Below are 21,359 nucleotides of genomic sequence, written 5' to 3' on the forward strand. Positions count from 1 at the left end.
TCCAAATGAGAACATGATGGGCTGGAGCAGCCTCAGTATTTTTCAATGTAACTTCACTACTGCTTTTCCTGACTAAATACACATGCTCCCATTTACCCAGCTACAGTGTTACACGCCCATACTAAAACCTTTTTTTTTTTAATGGACTCTGTGTTTATCCAAGATTAGGAGTTTATAATATATTTTATATCTTGATGCTCAAAGCTTATGATTTGCATAGCACAGGTTTCAGCTTTGAGGAAAAAAATCACTCCTGTGCTACAAAAGAGACTAGTATGGGCATGATGATTCTGAACTCAAGAAGTGTTCAAGTAGGACTTGGGCAGAAACAAAAAAAGGACAGTTTCATAAACCGTGATCCACATCAGAACATCAGCCGCTCCTTGCTTTCCTAAACATGTGCAATTTTCACAACACTTTGAGTCAAGAGCTGCTACCCCTCGGATCAACCTGCCTTTCAGCTGACAACAGTGAGCAGGAAAGAATGCACTAGAGGGAGCTCGTCTCTCGCTTTTAATGCAACCGCAGCCGGCGGATTATTTTTTAAAACATAAAAAAAAAGAGCACAAACAAAAAACATCTGGCAACTGCATAGTTACTACATTCTTGGACAGTGCTACCTTCGTTAGGCTATCTATTAAAACACAACCAAAGAACCAGCAACCAGATGTTAAACATTAAATAAACTAGAAAGTTTTAATCTACATGATATCAGTCCATGTAATTCCACACTACACAATCTAATCCTTAAAGAATGTTCCCCCTTTTTTAATTAATCTTAACCAACAGCTGGTCCATCTGAGGAGACAAAGCTTGGGTATGTGTTTCTTGAGCAGACTTGTGCAAGCACAGAAGATCTCCATACTCGAGTGGTCCAGAAAACAGTGGTTGATGTGCAATTAGTAACGCAACATACAATTAGTAACAGTTTGAACAATACTCTGAGGAGTATTGTTACATTACATCCAGTATTACTCCATTACATCCAGTTTGTCTCTGATGAGCATTCCAGTTCTTTACGAAACTTCTGTAGTATTTTAACAATAACACACTTCTAGCTTTAGGATTCTGAAAGCAACCTGCACTTTCAAGATTAAATTTATTATATTTAAGTACGACACAGCTGGAAAAATTCTGATGGCCTCATGGGTACAGTTGAAGAATAGATCCCTCTCTACTAAACCTTTGTTCTTTGAGGCATGTTGTATATACATGCACCAGTGCTCCTAGGTCTGAGACCTGCTAGTAGCACTGTACTGCTGAGTGGAGTGTGCCCGGGGTCTCCCAGTGTTCCCACTGCAGGACGGGAGGGTGCAGGTAGCTCAACATTCCCTCAGTCCACAGCAGGAGAAAAAATAAATCCTGCGCATGCAGGCAGTGTGCAGAATGCTGATGCGCATACACATTTCAAACATTTACTACAGCATTAACCAGCCATCTTTCCTCTTCCACTGCACATACTGCAGTGCACATGGTCTGCTGTGAGGGTGTCCAAGCAATCTTCTTAATGTGGTCTGAATTTTTAGTCTACTGAAATAGCAAATAAAAAAAGTATTCATCAAAGCCTACCTCAGATTAGGAAGCCTCGCAGAAGAATGATGGCAAAGTTTTGAGACTTCATTAAGAAAAGTCTGCATGACAAATTTATTTTAAAAAAAGAAGAAAGTAAGGAGAAAATCCAATATATGAAGTGCTCAGTTAACTTTGTGTGTATTCTTTTAGAAGGAGATTTGTAAGCTAAAGGAAACAAATCTCTTATACAGGTTGTAGCCCAAACACAACTCTCCATATCTGGTAGCGTCAACTCAATGAATTTCCAGCAACATTTCCAGCAACCCATAAAGAACTTCTCCCTCAAGAGTACATACTTTTGATTTCAAATTCTTCCTTGGGTAGGAAAATTTCCAGAAAAGACACTTAATGAGTACAATTTCTACTAACAAAAATATTTAGGTAACAAAACACAATTATTTCTAGTCTGCTTCTGAATGGTGGCTGTTAAAAAAAGACAGTTCCTGTAATTCTTTAGCTTGAAATCGTTTTGAGCATCCAATGACAACTTCAAAAAATCCAGGATACGGCATATTAAAAGGAGGAAAAAGCTATGGTCTAGTCTTTAGAGGGCTCATTGTAATACCTGCTTGCCTCTTTAGAGATGCATAACATAGAAAGCAGCACCTGGTACAAATCTTTAATAACTCAAGCAGCACTTTCTTCACTGCAGAACACCAGGGACAGACATTTGCAGTATGGCTACTGTGAGTTAAGAATGTGATTATTCTGCCCCATTTTTACTTGCATTCCAAAAAGCAAGTCCATTACGCTCATGAACACTTGAATTTTTAGGTGAAAAGAAATGACAGACTCTTTGGTAACTGCTGGAAAAATGGCAGAAATATGATTTTTCTGTCCAGCATCTCCTCCCTTCGTACATTTCAGAGAAGCACCTCAGACACAGAACAAATTCCCTTTCTAGTAGTTGCAGCTTGTGAAAGACCTGAATCTGTGTAAGATGTAAACAGATCTTGTGAGAGCTCCGTGATTTCCTGCAGTAGCCAAGACTGTTATAGTATACAGAAGACCACCTAGGTAGCTTCTGCAGAGAATAAGTTTCCGTAATTAGAAACAATGTTCAGAGCTTAACAGTATCTGTTCAAGGACCATGGAAATTACATTTGAGATTTACCATAGATTCATTCTATCTTCTAAACCAGAAAAGGGCACAATAAGCACCCTGAAAAAGCAAGGGGGTTACATAAATTTGAAGTACGGCTAGCAAAAAAGCAGTTTCAGTGATACATGGAAAAATACCAAAGCCAGGTTACTTTTTTGCCACCAACTTGTGCCACTGTGTCACAGGGCATAATTAGCGATGAAGTGGTATAGAAGCTGGAACGGCAACACGCAGTTAGCTCACACTTGAGCAACTGGTAAATAATACCATGCAAAAGAATAGCTGATCAGATCTTTGGCTGCTATCAAAACACACACACAGCTGAGTTTGCAACACTTTCGTTCACTGAAAAACACCACAAAGACCTGGGCAGTGCATAAACAAACACCAAGAAAAAATCCAGTCTCCATTACGTTGTATGAATTCGGTACTACAGTTAACGGGACTCAAATGTTAGTGATAGTTTTGATAGTATCTATGCCCAAAGTGACAATACCTATCACATCAGAAGGAATACTGTGATTCTTGAAAGACTCTACAGAAGGTGAAGGAAAACTTTCACATTTGCCTTTAGAAACTTTTGTCACTCGTGCAGTATGACCTGGAGCAGGAAAATACCTCTACTCTCCCCAAAGCTGTTTTGCGGAGAAGCCAGAAAGACAAGTTTCTGTGCAGTAAAATCACCGATGACTGGAAAAGGATGCAAGTGCTGTGCTAGTAAATACTCTTCCGGGTACATACAAGAAAGAGAACTGACAGATCAAACTTTTGTCCTTTGTGTGTCCCTTAGCTAAACGAGATAGACAAGACCACTCTCAGCAATAATTCATATCTATAGGTGTAAGTCGAAAAAATCCAGAGTCATCCAAGATGACAAGATTAAAAGCAAAAATTCCATGAAAAATATAAGCTATACATATATATACACATTTCAGCATGAACTGGGCAAGAGTGACCTCTTACCAGGCTCTCCTTGCTGCTGTCAAGAGTCGGAAGGAAAGGGCTGAGCAAGAGGATTCCTTTGGCCTTAGACGATTTACTCCAGACACCCTTGCATTTGCAGAGAAAGGAGCTGCCAGCGCCAGAGCTGCCCTTAGCAGTCCCAGCAGACTCCCTCGCCTGCCTAAGACAGCATGCCCTATGCTGTGTTCAGAAAGTTCTGAGAGAAGAGTATCTGTTAGCAGCCTGTACGAGGCTGTGGAGTCTTGAAATTGCTTGCAGAAGAGATGTAATACAACTATGAAGTTTTCCCCACCCCTTCTAATAAGTTACACATGTTTTCATCTTACAGCACAGGCACTTCACAGGAAGGACCTGTTCATAGTATTCCAAGTTGATTCCACATGGCTGCATGTTTCCTAATACTAATCTACAAATAAGTTACTAACTTGCGCTGCCATCCAATGAACCACAGAAGTCACTCATCAACTTTTTGGAAAACAACCAATCAAACCAAACCAACAACAAAAAAATCTCCCAATCCCCCAGAACTCTTTCTCTATTCGTTCCTTTTCTTCACAAGTGATTTTTCTGACAAGTGAGTTAAGCAATAAAATTTCCCATCATCATTGTTATCAGGAATGCAAAGGTCACAGCGCCCTATGTACTGGAGAAGAGCATCAAAGATGCTGAGGTTTAGAATGTGGCAATGCAGTGATCATATCTTAATAGAATTATGAATACTTCTGACTTGCAAAAGAACAAATTAGTATGTTTCATTATTAAACATCTCATAACAAAAAGGCAAGTGCTGAAATAAAAGTGTCCTTCTATATTTAGACTTCAAATAATGGACCTGTTGCAAGCTTAAAGAAATCTACAGGGAAAAAACCAGCTTTAGGGTATCAGATTTTTTGGCTGAACTAACCATCACAATTGTAGAAAACTAAAGATGCACGGATATGACAATTGAAGATACTAAAAAAACCCCACCATTAAAATACATAATGCCCAAAATACAAGTTCTGAATTAAGAAAAAACCCTCAATAAATAAACTGTGGTATCAACTATTAATACATAGTACTCCAAAAACCCCTCTTTATCCTAGAGCTTTGACTTCAGCTTACTGTAAATATCTTAATTCTGAGTTTAAACCCTCCCTGCATACACTAGATATACATGAAATATGTATACATAAACAAGGGCACTGGAAAAGTTGGGGTGGAATATTCAGTACTACTCATGTCTGCTATTTAAATCATTCACCGGAAAATAATAAGTCAATCACAACAGATACAGCATTTTGATAGCTCCATTGTCTGCAAGAGCTGCACTATTAATTTAATATGCTGTGTAGCAAAGTTGTCAGAAGGATGGCTTTGATTGTACAAGTGCCTCACTGAAGTACTTTTGTTGAAGCTCAGCAGTTTATATTATTCCCTTCCCCAAAACAAGGTTAAATCTCATTCATATTAGATATCATTAGATGTCAAAGAATTCCATTAAACCTTATTTATGCCTGTGTAAACCACAAACTTGCATTTTCTAGTTAGTGTTCACACTACCTTTAGTGGTATGTCATAATTCAAGTCAATTTAAAAGCCCTCAGGTTTTGAGTTTTTTCATGCTGTCATCCCCACCATTAAGGCACCATTTCACAGTTGGGCTAAGCCTGTAACACACACCAAGAAAAGGAAGTTTGAAAGTTATTCCCCTTACTTGTTATAACTGTTTTTCTTTTGCACCAAAGTAGCCATAGGATATGTTTCCCTGTGCAGAAACACGGGACTGCTAGGGAAGGCTCAGCTGCGAGGAGTTAGGCTGGTGCTCAGACAGAACAGAATCGAGGGAGGCAGAAAAACGCTGGTACTCCTCCCTCCAGCTAAAGCACTGCTGTGGGTCACTTAGGGAAGCAAAAGTCTCAGTGCTGTGAAGCACAGCAGATGCTCTGCAGTGGGCAATCCTCCTGCATAGCCAATTAGAATGCAGATATTCTGAATAAAACACCCGCTGTCAGCATGAAGCAGGACTGAACCAGCATCAACCCTGAATGAGGTATTCATGAGACACCTGAAGCACGGATGGATTTCAGACTGTAATGTCTCAGACGTATCAACTGCCTCCTCTTCCTCAGGGAGGGAATTTTCAGTCATTCCATTCTGCTAGGAATAAGTCCTGGAAATATGGGAGTGGGGAAGTATGAAAGACCATCAGACACACAACTCAGGACTGACCTCTTCTATGCCTGCTCATTTTCTTAGGTCAGTTATGGTCACTGCCCAAGGAGGGTAAAGGGGTCAGGCCTTCCTTTCTCTCCCCTTGGGCCCACAAACTATTATTCCCTCTCAGTGTCTTAACATACCAACTGTGTTTTTTGCAGATTTTTTTTTCCCTTCAGACATGGTATTTAAAGAGAAGGAATGTTTTGTCTAGCCCTAAGCATCACTCCTTGACAACACTATACTGTTATTTTAGAGTCCACCAGTTTATCCTGCATACAGGTCAACTGTGTAGTTGAGGTCACTTACTTCCAGTGAAAGCTATCCAGCGGGCATATTTAGTAGCTTCTCTTCGCCAGTGGGAAGCCACCAGCAAACCACATGTGACAGTTAGTGAAATGATTCCCATAATGATGAAAAATAACGTAGTGACCCACTCAGGAGGCAGCCGTGGAGGAATACAGGTCCTGTCACGTCCATGGATGGTTTGACACTGTCGCACAAGGCCAACTGTGAGAGCACCTGAAAATACATAGCAGAGAGGCAAGTAAACTTTCAAAATCCTCTCTGAGGGGCGCTCAACTGCAAACCAAAGCTCAGAATCGTCCAAAAATAAGGGATTCTTTCTTTGATGAACCTTAATAAGCCTTTCAAACACAGTGGATAAGGGGGACATGCTTCATGTTCTTTCATCATACGCTTGCACAAGTTCAAGTGAGATGGCTGCAAGCTGTATCTGGTTCTTGAGTGGCAATCAAGGTCTAATCAAAGGGATAAAGTACTCCTATAAAGCCTGCCAGTATCAGCTAAAGTGGTAGCTGAGTTGCATAGAGAATCACTCCCTCATCTGTGCAAGATGCAATACTCCTATAACCTAACAAAATGAATTGCAGCCCCCTAAAATGCCTTTAATTGTCTAATGCCTTTTCCCCCTTGTCTGTAAATACAGCTTTAATCCTCAAAGTCTTGCAGCAGAAACTGCATTTGATTCATACAAAGACTTTAAGAACATTTGTTAAAAGAACCCCATCAACATTTCTTGACATTAACTTTTAAAGAGTCCCTCTATGCAAGAGACTGGTCAGCCCTTTTGACAGCAAAGAGCTACTACACACACAAACTGGGATATCTATGCAAAACATCTCTCAAAAAGATTCTAGAAAAAGGGCAAGACTGTTACAGGAACCATACATTTTTTTACACAAAATGAGGTACCTTCCGTTAAATAAAAAAAATAAATCTGATTTAATATCCAAGTCAGTGTTTTTGAGACTCATAAAGAAGCTTTTAGTAAGCTTTAATAGTGAAGCTTGCTTTATTTGCAAAATTGCAACTCAAAATTAACAGGCAAGGTTAAAATCCATTTCTTCCAGTGTCTCAATTAAGTCCTATATTTCTCACTTTTGTCCCTTCTTCTGAGCGGTTTTCTTAAATAATCACAACTGCCCTTTATCTAAATTAGGAGCAAAACCCAACAGTGGGTAACATTAGAGTCAACATCTCCTTCCACAAATTATTGTAAATTTTGCTATAGTTGACCAATTTAAAATAAAAAGAGGGCAACTTGAAACAATTACAGTAAGACTTAGGTTTAGCTTAGGTTTAGCATGCCTTTTGGAAGGAGAAGCAACTGCCATACTTTTTGGCTTCTTCTTGGAGAATAAATAAATAAATAAATTCATAAAAGCATGAAACAAAGTAGTAAGCCAATAGCCAAAAGGGTAACCAGTCCTAGCATGCACCTCCATGCACCCTTGAGCCAATTTCTACAAGTGTTCAGATCCTGTCTGCTCACACCTCAGCAACGAGTACCAGCACAATCAGCCTCTGAGTTTAGAACCACTGGGTTAGCAGGCAGAGTATCGTGTTTTATTAAATGTGGTGCTTCTGATACACTCCTGGAGGGTGAGAAGAACCAAGAGCAAAAACATTACTGAATCAGTTCTGTTGAAGCATTCCTGCAACCTTTGCTTAGACTACCAATTTTAGCCCTATTCAAATACATCCTTTTAATTACCTATTCATCAACTGAAAGATTCTGAGATGAAATTTCAGCTGAAAGCTGAAGTAAAATAATTTCAGAAAGTGTTGTTTACAAGACCAACAAAATTGGCATTTTCTACTGCAAATACACAGCAATCACACCATTGCTGTGCACCGGGATTACACAAAACTGAGTCAGAATTACACAAGCAATCTTGCACAGCTCACATAGCTGTAATGTACACAGTTTTACATGAACTGCTTCCCAGTTGCTTTTCCATCACCTGCAATGCTTCCATTTTACACCAGCTCCTGGGGCAGAGGGGAGATATGCATGTGTCTTTAAAAAAGTCACCTTCCTTGAAACACACACACATTGCAGAACCTCATGCAAAACACTAAGCAGTTTCCTGTAGTTTGGGGATAAAGAGGCTATTCACTGCAGTATCATAGAACAGGAAATTAATCCCAATCACTCTGCAAGGCTAGGATTTAACAACAATATTACTATACTTACAGTAGAAGTAGGGTTTTTTTTAAACTGCAGTTCTAATCTACAGAACAACTTCATAAAAATGACATCAGGCATTCAATAGATGTTTCCTGAATTCAGAGGCAACAATTTAGTGCATTTTTAAGTTGGGCAAAAGCAACAGTGATAAGAACCTCTGTGCTGGACTCTTCCATTTTGTGTGTTAACTGAAACTGAAGAATACCTGCTATAGCTGAGCATGTTTTAGAAAAAGACAACTAACTCATCTTTTTCAGATGAAATTTGCAGTTCATATTGAAGACATTTTTCAATTAACAAGAGCACATTTAACATGTCAGATTCAGAGAGGACCAAAGCTAAGCCCAGCTGTGCCGTATCTAGAGGAAACAGAAGAGAACTCCATCTTGAACTACTGTTTTTCAGTGCAGGTTTTTTTTTTCTGTCAACATCTATTTCTCCAAAGGCTGATTTTCTCAGAAAACCCCCCAACAAACCCCCAACTGAAAATGGGGAGGGGAGAGAGAACAAAACTCTCTGAATCGTGAATATCAGGGTAGCATGCCTTTTGAAGACATAAGGATGGTTGCAAGAAACTGCTTAGAGCAGGGTTTCCTAAACATCACTTCTGGTGCCCAAATGTGTTGATCCACTCTTTTTTTTTTTTTTTTTTTTTAATCAGAGTTTTAAAGCGTCAGCAATTAGATTTCAGAATCTGATGTTCTGGAGGAAAAAAATACTGAACTTTATTTCATGGTTAAGCTTTTGCTAGCACATACTTAGTATTTTCACTTAACTCTGCTTCATGGACTACAGATTTGAAGTAGATAACGCTCTGTATTCAAGGTTCTGAACCTGGAGTCTGAAGACTCTAGGGAAGCAAATGGAGGGCAAGAGAAGGTCTGTCAACTATTTCTAAAGGTTTCACAACGGTAACTAGGAGAAACAACCTCATTATGTGCTCATAAATTTAGCTGAAGTTCAAGTTTAAGTTCACTGTACAGGGATACCTCATTTGTGTACATAAACCGAGCAGAAGGAAATTAAACCTCATAGCTTCCTACCATAGTGACAGATCTGTTGAATTCAGACTTCAAAAGAAGTCTCTGGTGTGGAAAAAGAGTATTTATTTGCCACAAAATTCAAAAGAGTGGGTTTACATGACATTTTACTGTGTTGGTCTGATTCTAAAGCAATCAAGCAAACAGTTGCCAGGCAGCTGTCAACAAACTAACTTGTTACAGAAAATCTTGTTTAACCGTATCTAGTCTATCGTTGAAAGGAAGGACAGAGATACTAAATCAGTGTCCTTCTACCTGTAGTTAGAGAACAGCCCAACAGTCCACCTCCAGCCAGTCACCTAGTTCCACTCTGGCCCCTAGGTAAAAGAGGTCTTCAGTTGTTCCCTCAGAGTAATTCCAGCATGACTGCCAAAAATTAAGCACCTAACACAGGTATAAAACAAACAGCACAGCTAATACTAGTAGATTAGGCATCTTAAAGATGGATGTAGCTCTAAAACATGTGCAGTGGAACAATCATGCCTCCCTGTCCTCCACCTCCCAACGCCAGCACAGCACAGCCATCAGCAGCTACGACAACAACCAGGAGGTGCAGTGGACTGCTCCCTTTCTCTTGTATGCCTCTCCCTCCACAGCTTCTGAGATTGGCATTATGCAGGTCAGTACAGCTACTGCGAGAGGAGATTAGGATATATATTCTAATTATTAAAAAAGAGATTCAGCCTTCATCAAAACAAAGAACGCTGCACTGAGCAAATGTCAGTGAAGTCGTCTTTAGTCTCTTCCAGCAAATCTATTCCCTAAAGTGGCAGTGCATTTCAAACACATTAAACCATCTTCCAGTAGTGACAGTCTGACTATAACCAGGACTCCAGTTTATACCAGTGAAAGGTCTCATGATCATAGTCCTATATTACCTCACTCAATTCCTCCAGAACACCAGTAATGCTCACTTTCTGACACTGCATAAAAACTAGAATCAGTAATAAAAAGACTCTTTAACAAATGCACCAACATTTGTGAGCATCACCTGTGTAACAATTAAGTTTCACAAAACCATTGAGGGAAAGAGGGGAAAAGGCACCAACCCAAAGAAAGGCCAGCCCTCATTTCTCCCCTTTGTGCAGACGTGCAGCTGCCACCGACCCACCCCACAAGTCCCACTCCAGCCCCGGTGCTGTTGCCATCCCTCTCCTTGTTTCCGTGGCAACTACAGAGCCACCAAGGAGGAATCACATGCTACAGAGAGAAACAAAGACTGCTGCAGCCCTTCCACTCCCCCACCTCTCCATCACTTCTGAATTATTAAAAGTGGCACAGCAATACCACAGCTGGAAAACAGTAGCATAACAAGGGCTGTTCAGATGTTCGCTGTTCATCTATTATTTGACTGCCAGAACACACAGGATCAGGTGTGCCAGATGAACACCAGAGAGGTGCCACTGCCGTGAAGAGGTTACCATAGCATAAGAAACAACTAGTACGGTAACGCACGATGCAGGATGAGATGGGGCTCAAACGCTAGAAGGTGTTAAGAGCCCAGCAGCTACGCTGTCACACGAACATACAAACCACAAATCCTCAGAACTGCTCTTGATCACACAGCTTGGGGTACCTGCTCCTCCTCTGTCCTCCCCTACTGTCTGCAGCTGAAAATGTCTTTACTCTTTCCTCTCATTTTAGAGGAAATGCTATTCCTTGGGTTTAAATGCATCTGCAACCCTTTCCATTCCTTGACAACAGCTTCCTCGCTTCTCCTTCCACGTATCAACCACATCCTTAGCAAAATGTTTACTATTAACATTAAATAAATATTATGTGCCAATATGCCTAGTGTGGAGGTTAAAACATCCAATGGCTCCCACACAGCCTGCCCGCCGTCCTTCCCTTGCTGTCCCGATAAGATGGCATGGCTCTGCTAGAAAGCCCAGTTGTGACTGCCAGACAATTTCTGCTCAAATAAGACACTTTTCTTTAGTGTACTGTGGACTTGTTAAACCATCTTTGCTAAGGGAAGAGTACAGTTTACAGGGTTCCTAGTGAGGTGCTGGTGACATAAATCTTAGAGCACTGCCAATATAGCAAGGACACCAATAAGTTTTATGTTTTAGTAATGAGCATAGTACATTACATGGAGCTATGTTATTTGGGCACACTAAAACATTCATTGCTGTTGGTTAGGTAACAGTCGCATGCAAGAGACCGACATGTAAAATAGGGCAGCTCTGTTAAGCCATTCCCTGTAACTCTTACTGGGCCATAGACAAGGACAGGAGGAAATGAAGTTGCTCTTGGAAAGTTTCAAAGTTCTATTCAATTAATAAACTTGAATGGAAAAAGGGCTAGGTCCATCTAAGAGGAGGAAGAACCTGCAGCTGTCTAGTGTGCAGCTATAGCTTGCTACCCAACCCAAGTGGAAGCTTTAAAGGTCTAAAAAGAACGCAGTGTTTTGGTCATGGCAGACTGTTTCCCTGTACCAGTGTTAAGGATAACCATCAAGTTGACTTCCGCCACCTTGCCTTTAACATGTCTGCTGCTCCTTGCCTGCAACCAAGCCTCTCTGACAGAAGACCGCTTTCAAAGTGAGCGAAGCATAGCCGAGGAATTCCTGAGAGGAACAAACAGAGCACGGTAAGATTAGTTCCAATGCAACTACCCGTAACAGCAAACAAGGAGGAGGTACTTCCAAGAAGAAAATTTTTTGTAGTCATCCAAGGAATTTGGCAGTTTAAGTGAGATGTTTCCCAGCCTTACATATGCAATTTATTTTCCTGCAACGGGCACTTTAAGTGATATTACTATACAAAGGAGGAAGAAAGAATCAGTTATTTAGGTTTATTCATATGTATTTTGTTTCGGGGAAAATGTGTTAATTTTATATTCCAGGGATTAGTTCCTTGGAAACAGAGTACTCTCCCCAAATCCAGTGAACTGACACTGCTGATCCTTCTCTACCATTGCATGGGAGGTACTCCAGGGTGCATATAGTTAGTTCTACTTATTTCAGTGTAAAACCATCAGAAATCAGGCCCTATTACCCTCTCTTATGATGAGATAGTCATGCTTAGAGTAAGGAGCACAGAAGGCTAGGGAAAAAGCTATGCTTTTGCAGGATATGCACCACCTCTGGTGTGAAGAGGAAGAAGATACAGTATCCTGCTGGTTTGCAAAGCACTTCAAAACCAGGTAGGAAAAAAGGATTAACAACACTGGGGAAGACCTCTTGATTCTAAAAGGCATGGTCCATGTTATAGTAGTTAAACAGCATCATAGGGTCTCTGTATGTAAGGTCCCACTGAATGATGCCCACAGGCATAGCTAGCTCGTAGAATTTTTTTCTACCTACAACTGCTCAGACTTATAGCCTTGTAAAAGGAAACGTAGTTAGTCCTCATTTGAATTTTCAGCCATTGACCCATTAAAGCAATTCAAAAATGTTTACAGCCTCAAGCCAACGTCACATCAGAGCATTTTGTAAAATAGCACATACACATAATTAACTGCTGCTAAGTAACTATAAACAAGTCAAACACCTTTTCCTCTACTTTTTTTGCTTATTGTAGGACAACATAATAACTGGATTTACCGAAATAAATATAAAAAAGGGTCAAAATATAAGATAGGATCAACTGCCCATTTCCAATCACGTATGAGAGTACCATATCTGTTACTGTTCTTGCATAAATAATTACTTCTTTTGTGAGGGATGGGAGTAGTTTGAATAGATGCTCTTTAGCACTTAGGCTGCTAAAATAACTTCGAGGTTGCCATGCAAGTACAGTATTCAGGATGTGGCATGACAGATTGATTCTTTTACTGCGGATGTTCCAGTATGTTGTTCAGCCAGTAGATTACGAGGCAACCAAGTCCAGACTTAATAAAATAAGATTTATGAATGTTAAAGGATGATCTAGAGAAAGGCTTAAAAGAATAACAGAGGATTAACTGCAAAGGCACAGAACACAGAGGAGTTCAGAACAAAGGGATTATGAATTCTTTCCTGTCCTTTGTATGCCAGATCTTATGGTTTTGGCATTCAGTCCGATTTGTCTCTCAAGTAATCTAATAGGTATTGTAACCCTGGAAGAAAACCTTTGGAGTTTCTCACTTTGAAGCGGCTAGATGCAAGATCAATTCATATGCCCCCTGGATATTTATAGGTACAAACCTCAAACACCTAAGAAGTATTTATGCAATATAAAAGGGTCAGTTTTAATAAAGACCTAGATTCACTTGCAGTCTTTACTATATCTAGTGTGCATCTTTTAAGAGCAATTCAGTCAATAATGCAAGATAGAGCACGTTATTATATAAGCTGCTGTGTCTCTTCTACTCCATTTATCCCCTTCTCTGAAATCAGAACGCTTCCTTTCAAACAGACTTTGAAATGCACAATCCTTCTTGCTCTAGAGATATAATGGATGTTTTCTTGTTTCAGGAACTAAGTGACTTTCTTAAAAATACTCACACTGGCAACGGCTGATGAGGTAACATCCTATGCTAGCTATGGGGAACCTACCAACTGCATTCTATTTAACAATCTAATGTCCACAGAATTTAATTTATTAGGTACCATTTTTGGCAGTCTTTACAACTCCAAAGCTTACTGGCTTTTAAACAGCACAATTCTCATTTTTAAAGTCTAAACTCAACGTTAAAAGACTTGTGGTATATTAGCAGAAAAGCTTGCCTTGCTGCTGAAGACCATCTGGTGCCTGAGTTTTCTCAAAAGTTTTCAATTCAGTGTTTGTATCATGCCTAATTCAAACCAAATCCCCCCTCCACAAAAAACAGTCTTCTCCCTCCCTCCTTCCACCCTGAAAGAGAAAAAAACATCCGGGCCATATATTGGGAAAGATCCTTATGACTTACATGTATTAGAAAATTTATTACTACAGATGACAATCATTACGATATACAAGTTCTAAGTGATGTTTAAACTGCAGATATTTGGAGCAATAAAAAGCAAGTTTATTTCTGAATTCCAGCATACAAGTTTCAATCCCATGCTGCTTGTGTATTGGAGTAGGGCTTTTTAATGTTTGGGTTTTGTTTTGACTTCCCCCCCCCCCCCCCAAGAGATGGACCACCACACACTGAAAAAGCTGTCCTCCGGCAACAATACAGGAACAGCTCTCCTGAGGACCTAACAAAGCCTGTGTGTTCTCACGTACCAAGAGCCAAGAAATCTACCCATGCTGAAGGTATTCTTCCCTGCTTCAAAAGACAGCATTAATTAAATGCTGGCAAACAGGATCTCTAATAAGTTGCATCCTTCAGGTTGTTTATTTTCTGACACTATAAGCATTTGCACAATAGGATAGTGTTGTCACTGGCTAGAACCTTTACAGTTCCTGAAGTGGCAAGGGCCTGGAAAAAAATGAGAGAATTTTTTTAAAAAAGAATAAAACTTAATGTTTTATTTAGTTTCAAAAACAAACAAAAAATCCATAGTTATTTCCATTTCCCCCCCAACCAAAACAGAGCTACTCAAAGTTGACAAAATTCACTGGCTAAAAAAAGAAAGATCAAAGGCAGTGTCAATATTTAAAAGTGATTTTTTTCTAGTCAGCTACACCAGTTTTATGCCATATGTTCAGTTGAAAGCCAGAAGCTATGACACCTACAGCTGTTCTGCCATTTAACATCTGATGAGCTTGTGTTCTTTTTAACAGAGTTATATTTGGCTTCAGACAGAGCTGTAAAATGATACCTCTCCACCCAATGCACAACCTTACTACACACAACCCTACTCCAACCTTCTCAGAAACTGTCTACTAATCACTTCACGATCATATGGTTGATCTACAGGCTCTTCAAGGCTGGCCATCATCTATAGGAGCCAGTGACGTAAGGTGGCCAGGCTGGGTCAGTAATGGCAGCACCACCGTTTGCCACCTGGTACAAAGACAACATAACCAGTAAGAACAGAGAAATTCTGGATCTTCACAGTTTAGTGGATCACCTTCCACACAGGTGTCTTATAAGGTGGCCTTTCACAGGCTGGCAATAACTGGACTTCAGAGCTCTCCGTTTTTAACTCCAGCATAACTACAAAAGCACCCTTCCACCAAGTCAGTTGAGTTTCAAACTTAATAGATGTCCAAGCAGATCAGGACAGATACACCAAACCCCCCAAGTCACACCAAATAAAGTGTCCTATTGTTCTCTCTCTATTCATGGAGATGAAATATTTGTCAACCTTTTTGTGTTACAGTCTAAAGCAATTTCTCTGGCCTAGTGACAAGGGCATTCAAGGGCAGGGAAAAAATTCAAGTTCTGGCCCTGCCCTCAAGTTTGCTTGTGCATTTTACCAAATGAAATTCAGGAGGAGTAAGGATCATCTCCCCCCGTCAGCCGTAACTGTTGTGTTTTGCACTGATCTCAGCCTGTGTCAGACATGCTCCAAGGACACCCACCAATCTGGCTCTTCCACCACTTTATGAATCACCCAGTGGTATAAAGGTGAAGAGACAAGTGTTGAAATGCCTTTTGGCGTTTATATGGTTAGAAACATATTTGCAAATTTTAGGTGTCTGCCCTGCAAACACTCAGCCTAAACATACTTTACAAGCTTGAATGCTTTCTTACGGCTGAGCCTGTCTCCTGGCCCACTGCTGAGAGCAAATTTTAGGCCCAGATTGCCGGAAAGCACAACAGACCTTGCTAAATAAAGAACAAAATATTGAAAAAGCAAATAAAATGTACTAACAATCTGGTGGCAATTTCTTTATATCACATAACTGATGGCAGGATTGTATTTGTAGTAATGAGGACATAAGAAAGGAAGCTTGCAGGTAGAAGTAATACCTTCTATTATAGAACAACTAGAATAATTGGAAAGATTAAGTACATGTCTGGTCTTTCAAGACCCTTCTTGGACACCCAAGTTCCCCCCACTCTACTAACGTGGGATATAAAAGACCCTATCTCTGTCTGCTAGATTTGCTTTATTCATAAGGCACCTTGGTTAACTGAAGAACGGCACCTAAATGTCCCAAGACACATTTCATTGCAACTAGAGTACTATTACAAGCGGAATAAAACCTAACCTTAGTTTTTATTCCTAAAGGCACTTTTTAACTGTTGCCAAATCTGTGTATGACATGCTTGTAACAACTGGCAATACAGGTTAAACTGCACTTTACAGAGGGATTAGGTACAGGGCCAACAAAGAATTTATTCTCTGGAAGTAACACTTCAGGTGCTGAAAGACTGACATATAGCTTAACTACATACAGTCTGTCCTCAGGGACAGCCAGCACTAGTTTTCTGGCTGATTAACATTTTAAGCCCCCGCCCCCCCCCCCCCCCCCCCCCCCCAGTATAAGAGGTAGCTTTAACTTCTCAGGCAAATTTGTAAATAAAAAACACACAAACAAAAAAACCAACAACCTTCTTCTGCAGTAATAATTCTCAAATTTGGGCATTTATTTGTTGTTCCCATCACAATAAAAGCATTAAAAGCAAAGATGAATAGGAAGGCAGGGAGCATATGCAGCATTTATCCTGAAGTTGTATTTTCTTATCCCTTTTGCTAGGGCAAGTCCTTGTTTTAGAAGCCTGCATAATTTAAGCCTGAATTATTTAGGCAATTAACAGGTGGTGTCTGTGTGGTGGTAACACTTTCTCCCTCATCACAAATCAGTATCTACAAAAACAGACTCCAGGAGTCTGCAGACTTTTCTGGCTAGAATAAGAGAAGACAGACCCCTCCTGAACAGTTAAATTTGTGCTTTACTGAAATAAAATAGGACTTAATCATTAAACAGCAAGGCTCAGACCTTTCTGAACAAGTGAGGCTATTCTTAAAAAGCAATCAGATGTTATATAGTGCTCCAAAGAATATCTGTTAACATATGTTTATACAGTTGTTATACTGACATTCTGAAACAGAATTCTCTCTAATTTTAGATTCAGTATAAACAGCCAAGAAATGCTCTGTCTATCACCAACTTCATCTTAGTGAACATATACTTACAGAGAGCATTTACGTCAGATTACATGGGGCATAAGTCAACAGACTTCTGTTTGTGAAACAGCAACTACTACTCCTGGCCTTTGCTCTATTCCACCATTTTTCATTTATTAAGCTTCAGCGTGCTTCTTGTAATTGCTGAATGACCCAATAATATTCCACTGAAAGAATTTATGAGACCACATTAGAAATTCTTGGCCATTCAATCTTTTCAGGTTTCCTGTACAATCTTGTTGCATAGTTTTTAAATTTAATTTAGTGTGGGTTCAAAAAACAGTGAAACATGCTCCTTCCCACACAAGTTTCTACAATGGAGAACTACAGCATTAAAACATGAATTCAGGTGCATGATTCGTTTCACAACAGAATTCAACTTGGGGGGGGGGGGGAAGTTTTCTTCACCCTTGTGACTCCTCTTCCCCCACAGCACGCAACACCTACAACGCTCCTCACATCAACTGGCACAGAAGATGCAGTGCATTCTCTCCTCTACAGTAAAGGAGATCAGAATCTTCCACCATGGCAGTTCTGGAGCTGATGCTTCCGCTGACTGTGGGAATCCTGTTGGTTGCTGTCTATGCCTAAGAAAAAATACCTCTTTATACTGCAATTTGTATCTCTATTTTGTACAGAGAAGACTAAACATCAGAGCAAATTTTCAAGTTAAACAAGTCGCCCTCTACACAAAAGTCAACCTTCAGGGAACTTGAGGTCCATGACAACCTCCTACAGTTTTCTTCACTTTGCTTTGGTCTAAAGACATTACAATTAAATGTTGTGTACGTCTGATACATTAAGCTCATACTGATGAAGTTACAGATAAAACCATTCCCCCTTACTTGTACATTTTCCCTGCCTATCATGGAAGTCAGGATCTCTCTCATTTCAGATGCATACGAAGATTTTATTGCAGAAAGCAAGCAATTTCACTGAGATATTTTAATAACATTAGTATATATGCCATCAGTTTGAGGAGCGTAGAAAGAATCTAGACGCAAAGCAGCTCTTTTGTCTGGGGCACAATGAACTATCAGTTGTCCCATTCCATCTTATTCCAATCCCATACCTGTTCCTTCGGAGACAATTAAATTGCATTGCTGCCAATAGCAGTCACAGCAAAAGAAGTGGAAACAAGGCAAGAACTTGGGCAATGACCAGCAAGAGAACAGGAAACCCAGGAGTAAGAACTGCAACCCTATCAACTGGGAAGGTGGCTCAATGATGAGCACTATAAAAGTAAACTATTAGACTTTACTGCCTATGAACACTGTCATTTGATCATTAAATTCTTGGACGTACCAAGTGCAGACAGCTCAGCCCTACTAATGCAGTGTCCAAACAACTGCACAAAGAATTGCTCATGGTCAAGTTCAAGGCCTAATATGAACCATCTTCAACTGGACAAATATTTAAACATGTAAGTGGGTTATTAATCATTACACCTTGAGAGACTGTCATCCTTAATAATCCCAAAGTGCTTTCTAATTTATGGCACAGAACTTCAGCCACCATGAGGCTCCTGGGTGGCAGCCAACTGTTGCTCACCACCCTACACTGCGTGGATAGGAAATGCTGGCCTCTGATACTGCAGTAAATCCCTGGGAGGCTTTTGATGCCTTCACGAGGGAACGTTTTAGTTCATCCCAAGGACTCAGACATAAGAGACAGAGTATGTTTTGCTCAAAGAGAGGAACTAGACTCTATATACTCTGTGGAATTTTGAGCCTCTTAGCAGCTAGTGTTTCATACTTGACTAACTCGTCCCACAGACAAACCATCACAATCAGATTATGTTTCCTAAGGTACCCAAGAGACCAAACTCTTGTCATCAACTCTATTTACAAAATCTAAAAAACATATACAAGGCAATACATCAAATAGGAAATCAAATATGATATAAAAGGAAGAAACTAAGAGCTTCACCTTGAGAAAGTATATAACCTATGACTGTTCACTCTATACAGATTCATATGGAATGAGGCCAATATAAGTGCTTTCTTTGCCAGTCAAATGCTTTAGCTTGTATCCCCTCTCCTTAGAACAGACACGTACCCTGCACAGATCCTCTTCTTGGCCATATCTCCAGTTTTTCAGATCTGTGTGTATCTCCATCAGTCAGAGACTTCGGAAAGAAAAGTGAGATTGAGCAAAGCAGCTGGAGCACGCATAAGGGGATTGCTGCAAAATCACCATGGAACTTTTTTCCTGCATATACTGCTCCATAAATTAAATTAATCAATAGATAAAAAACCCCAAACCTCTGTTAATGACTAAATTTCTAGGTACTGTGAAACACAGTAACAACTATAATTGTGTAATAAGAAATTGATTTTTACATTTAAAATTTTATAAACTATAAATCTGTAATAATTTATAATTTTCCCAAATTACTTTGTACAAGACCTAAACCCAACCTCCACATTGCATTTGTTCCATACTACAAAGATCTTTTTGTATTTGATTTTAAAATTAATAGCAGCATTTAACCTCTTCAAAGGTCAATATTCCTCCTCGCCCATGAGTTACCTTCTTCTGAAATACACAGGTATCAACCATTGCTGGAAAAGAATTCAAGAACTAGGTGAAGAACTCCTACGTAAGACAAAATTCCTACATACTGCAGCAGACAAGAAGCGTTAGTGCTCTCTACTTTGTTTCAAGGCTAGCAAAAAATAATTGGGAAAAAGTTGAGCTGTTGTGAGATACCTATAAAAAAAAAGAAGTAGGTCAAACTTTTAAGTTTGACCTACTCATCTTCTTTGCTTTGGCAAAAGCACAAATGGAGTTTACATAATGCTGCTGACATGTAAGTGCTGACTGGAAACTAAACAATACAAATGTTTTTAATAAGCCTCCATCATTAACAGGATTCTTTTTTTTTATTTCAGATAGTTTTAAATCTTTGTTTTGCAACACATGCTATTGAATCTTTACTTTTAAGACTCATATATTTAAGTCATTCTTTTGTTAATCTCAGTGTCATACTGCGGCAACAAATGTAATACATACGCCTAAGATCAGCTCTAAGCTGATTTACAAAATCATCACTATTAGTGAAACTCAGAGAGTTCCTGAAGCCACAAAGCTGAAGCCTCAGCAAGGCACCCCTCCCAGTTTATACCATCTATAAAGCAAATTTACAACTAAATTCTTCTTGAGTAAAGCACAAGACAGAAAACAAATCTGTATCTGCACATACTGAATATAATTTTGCTCTACAGTGACTGTACATACTGCTGTGAATAAATACTTTAAAGAAAAAAGTTATTCCAAATACCTGAAACTCAAGTACCTTAGCAAAAACAACTACTATCAGAAAAGATGAATGTAATACCTGGTATTCTTAGATTTTTTTTTCCTGTTTGTGATAGGAAAGAAAAGTTTAAACAAAAATTCAGTTAAAGCTTTGCTGCTAACATTAACAGAATTTCTGCGCTAAAGTACCACCTCTGTTTTACAGAGGAAGAAACTGAGGTACTACCACAATAACTTTCCAACATCCACAGTCAGTCACGCCAGATGCTAGATTTGAAAGGTAAATACAAGTTACTGGCTCCCAGATCTGTCCTCTATAATCAGGTACTTCTTACCTAATTCTTTAACACTAATTAGAGAATGAAGAATTCAACAGGAGTTGGCGGAAGGCAAACTAACAGTTTTGTAGCTTCACACACTAAAGAGAAAACTGGTCACCTAACAGAAGCAGTATTAATTTGTGTTTGTTAAAAAGCAGATGTACAACATCAGTTCCTCTATGGCCAAAAACAATCGGCTCTCTCATCTCTGCTCTGGCAGGCTCAAGTAACCAGGCTGACACAGCTCTCTTTCATGAGATTCTTCCTACACATAAAATAGTTCCATATGTTTCAATGTTGAGTGGTTGAGCAAGCACAAAATTAATTCATTACAACAATGCCTTACTATTAATTTTCCTTGTGCCTGAAGGCCTGGTTGATTACAGAACCCAGGCACAATTCAAACACTCTGCTTGGTAAGAGTTTTACATTCACTTGAAAGACATCTACAGTCATGAAGTGGAATGGAAATGGTAAT

General features: G+C 39.6%; 1 protein-coding gene across 1 annotated transcript in view; it reads right to left on the minus strand.

The window, feature by feature from the left end:
- Nucleotides 1-21,359, minus strand: part of MOSMO (modulator of smoothened) — a 33,089-nt gene that overhangs the window by 5,735 nt on the left and 5,995 nt on the right. Inside the window, exon 2 of the mRNA XM_037382821.1 lies at nt 6,143-6,355. Within this exon, the coding sequence (XP_037238718.1) occupies nt 6,143-6,355 (213 nt within the window). The remainder of the gene's footprint in view (nt 1-6,142; nt 6,356-21,359) is intronic.

The sequence above is a fragment of the Falco rusticolus genome, chromosome 4, assembly GCF_015220075.1.
Source record: "Falco rusticolus isolate bFalRus1 chromosome 4, bFalRus1.pri, whole genome shotgun sequence".
NCBI lineage: Eukaryota > Metazoa > Chordata > Aves > Falconiformes > Falconidae > Falco > Falco rusticolus.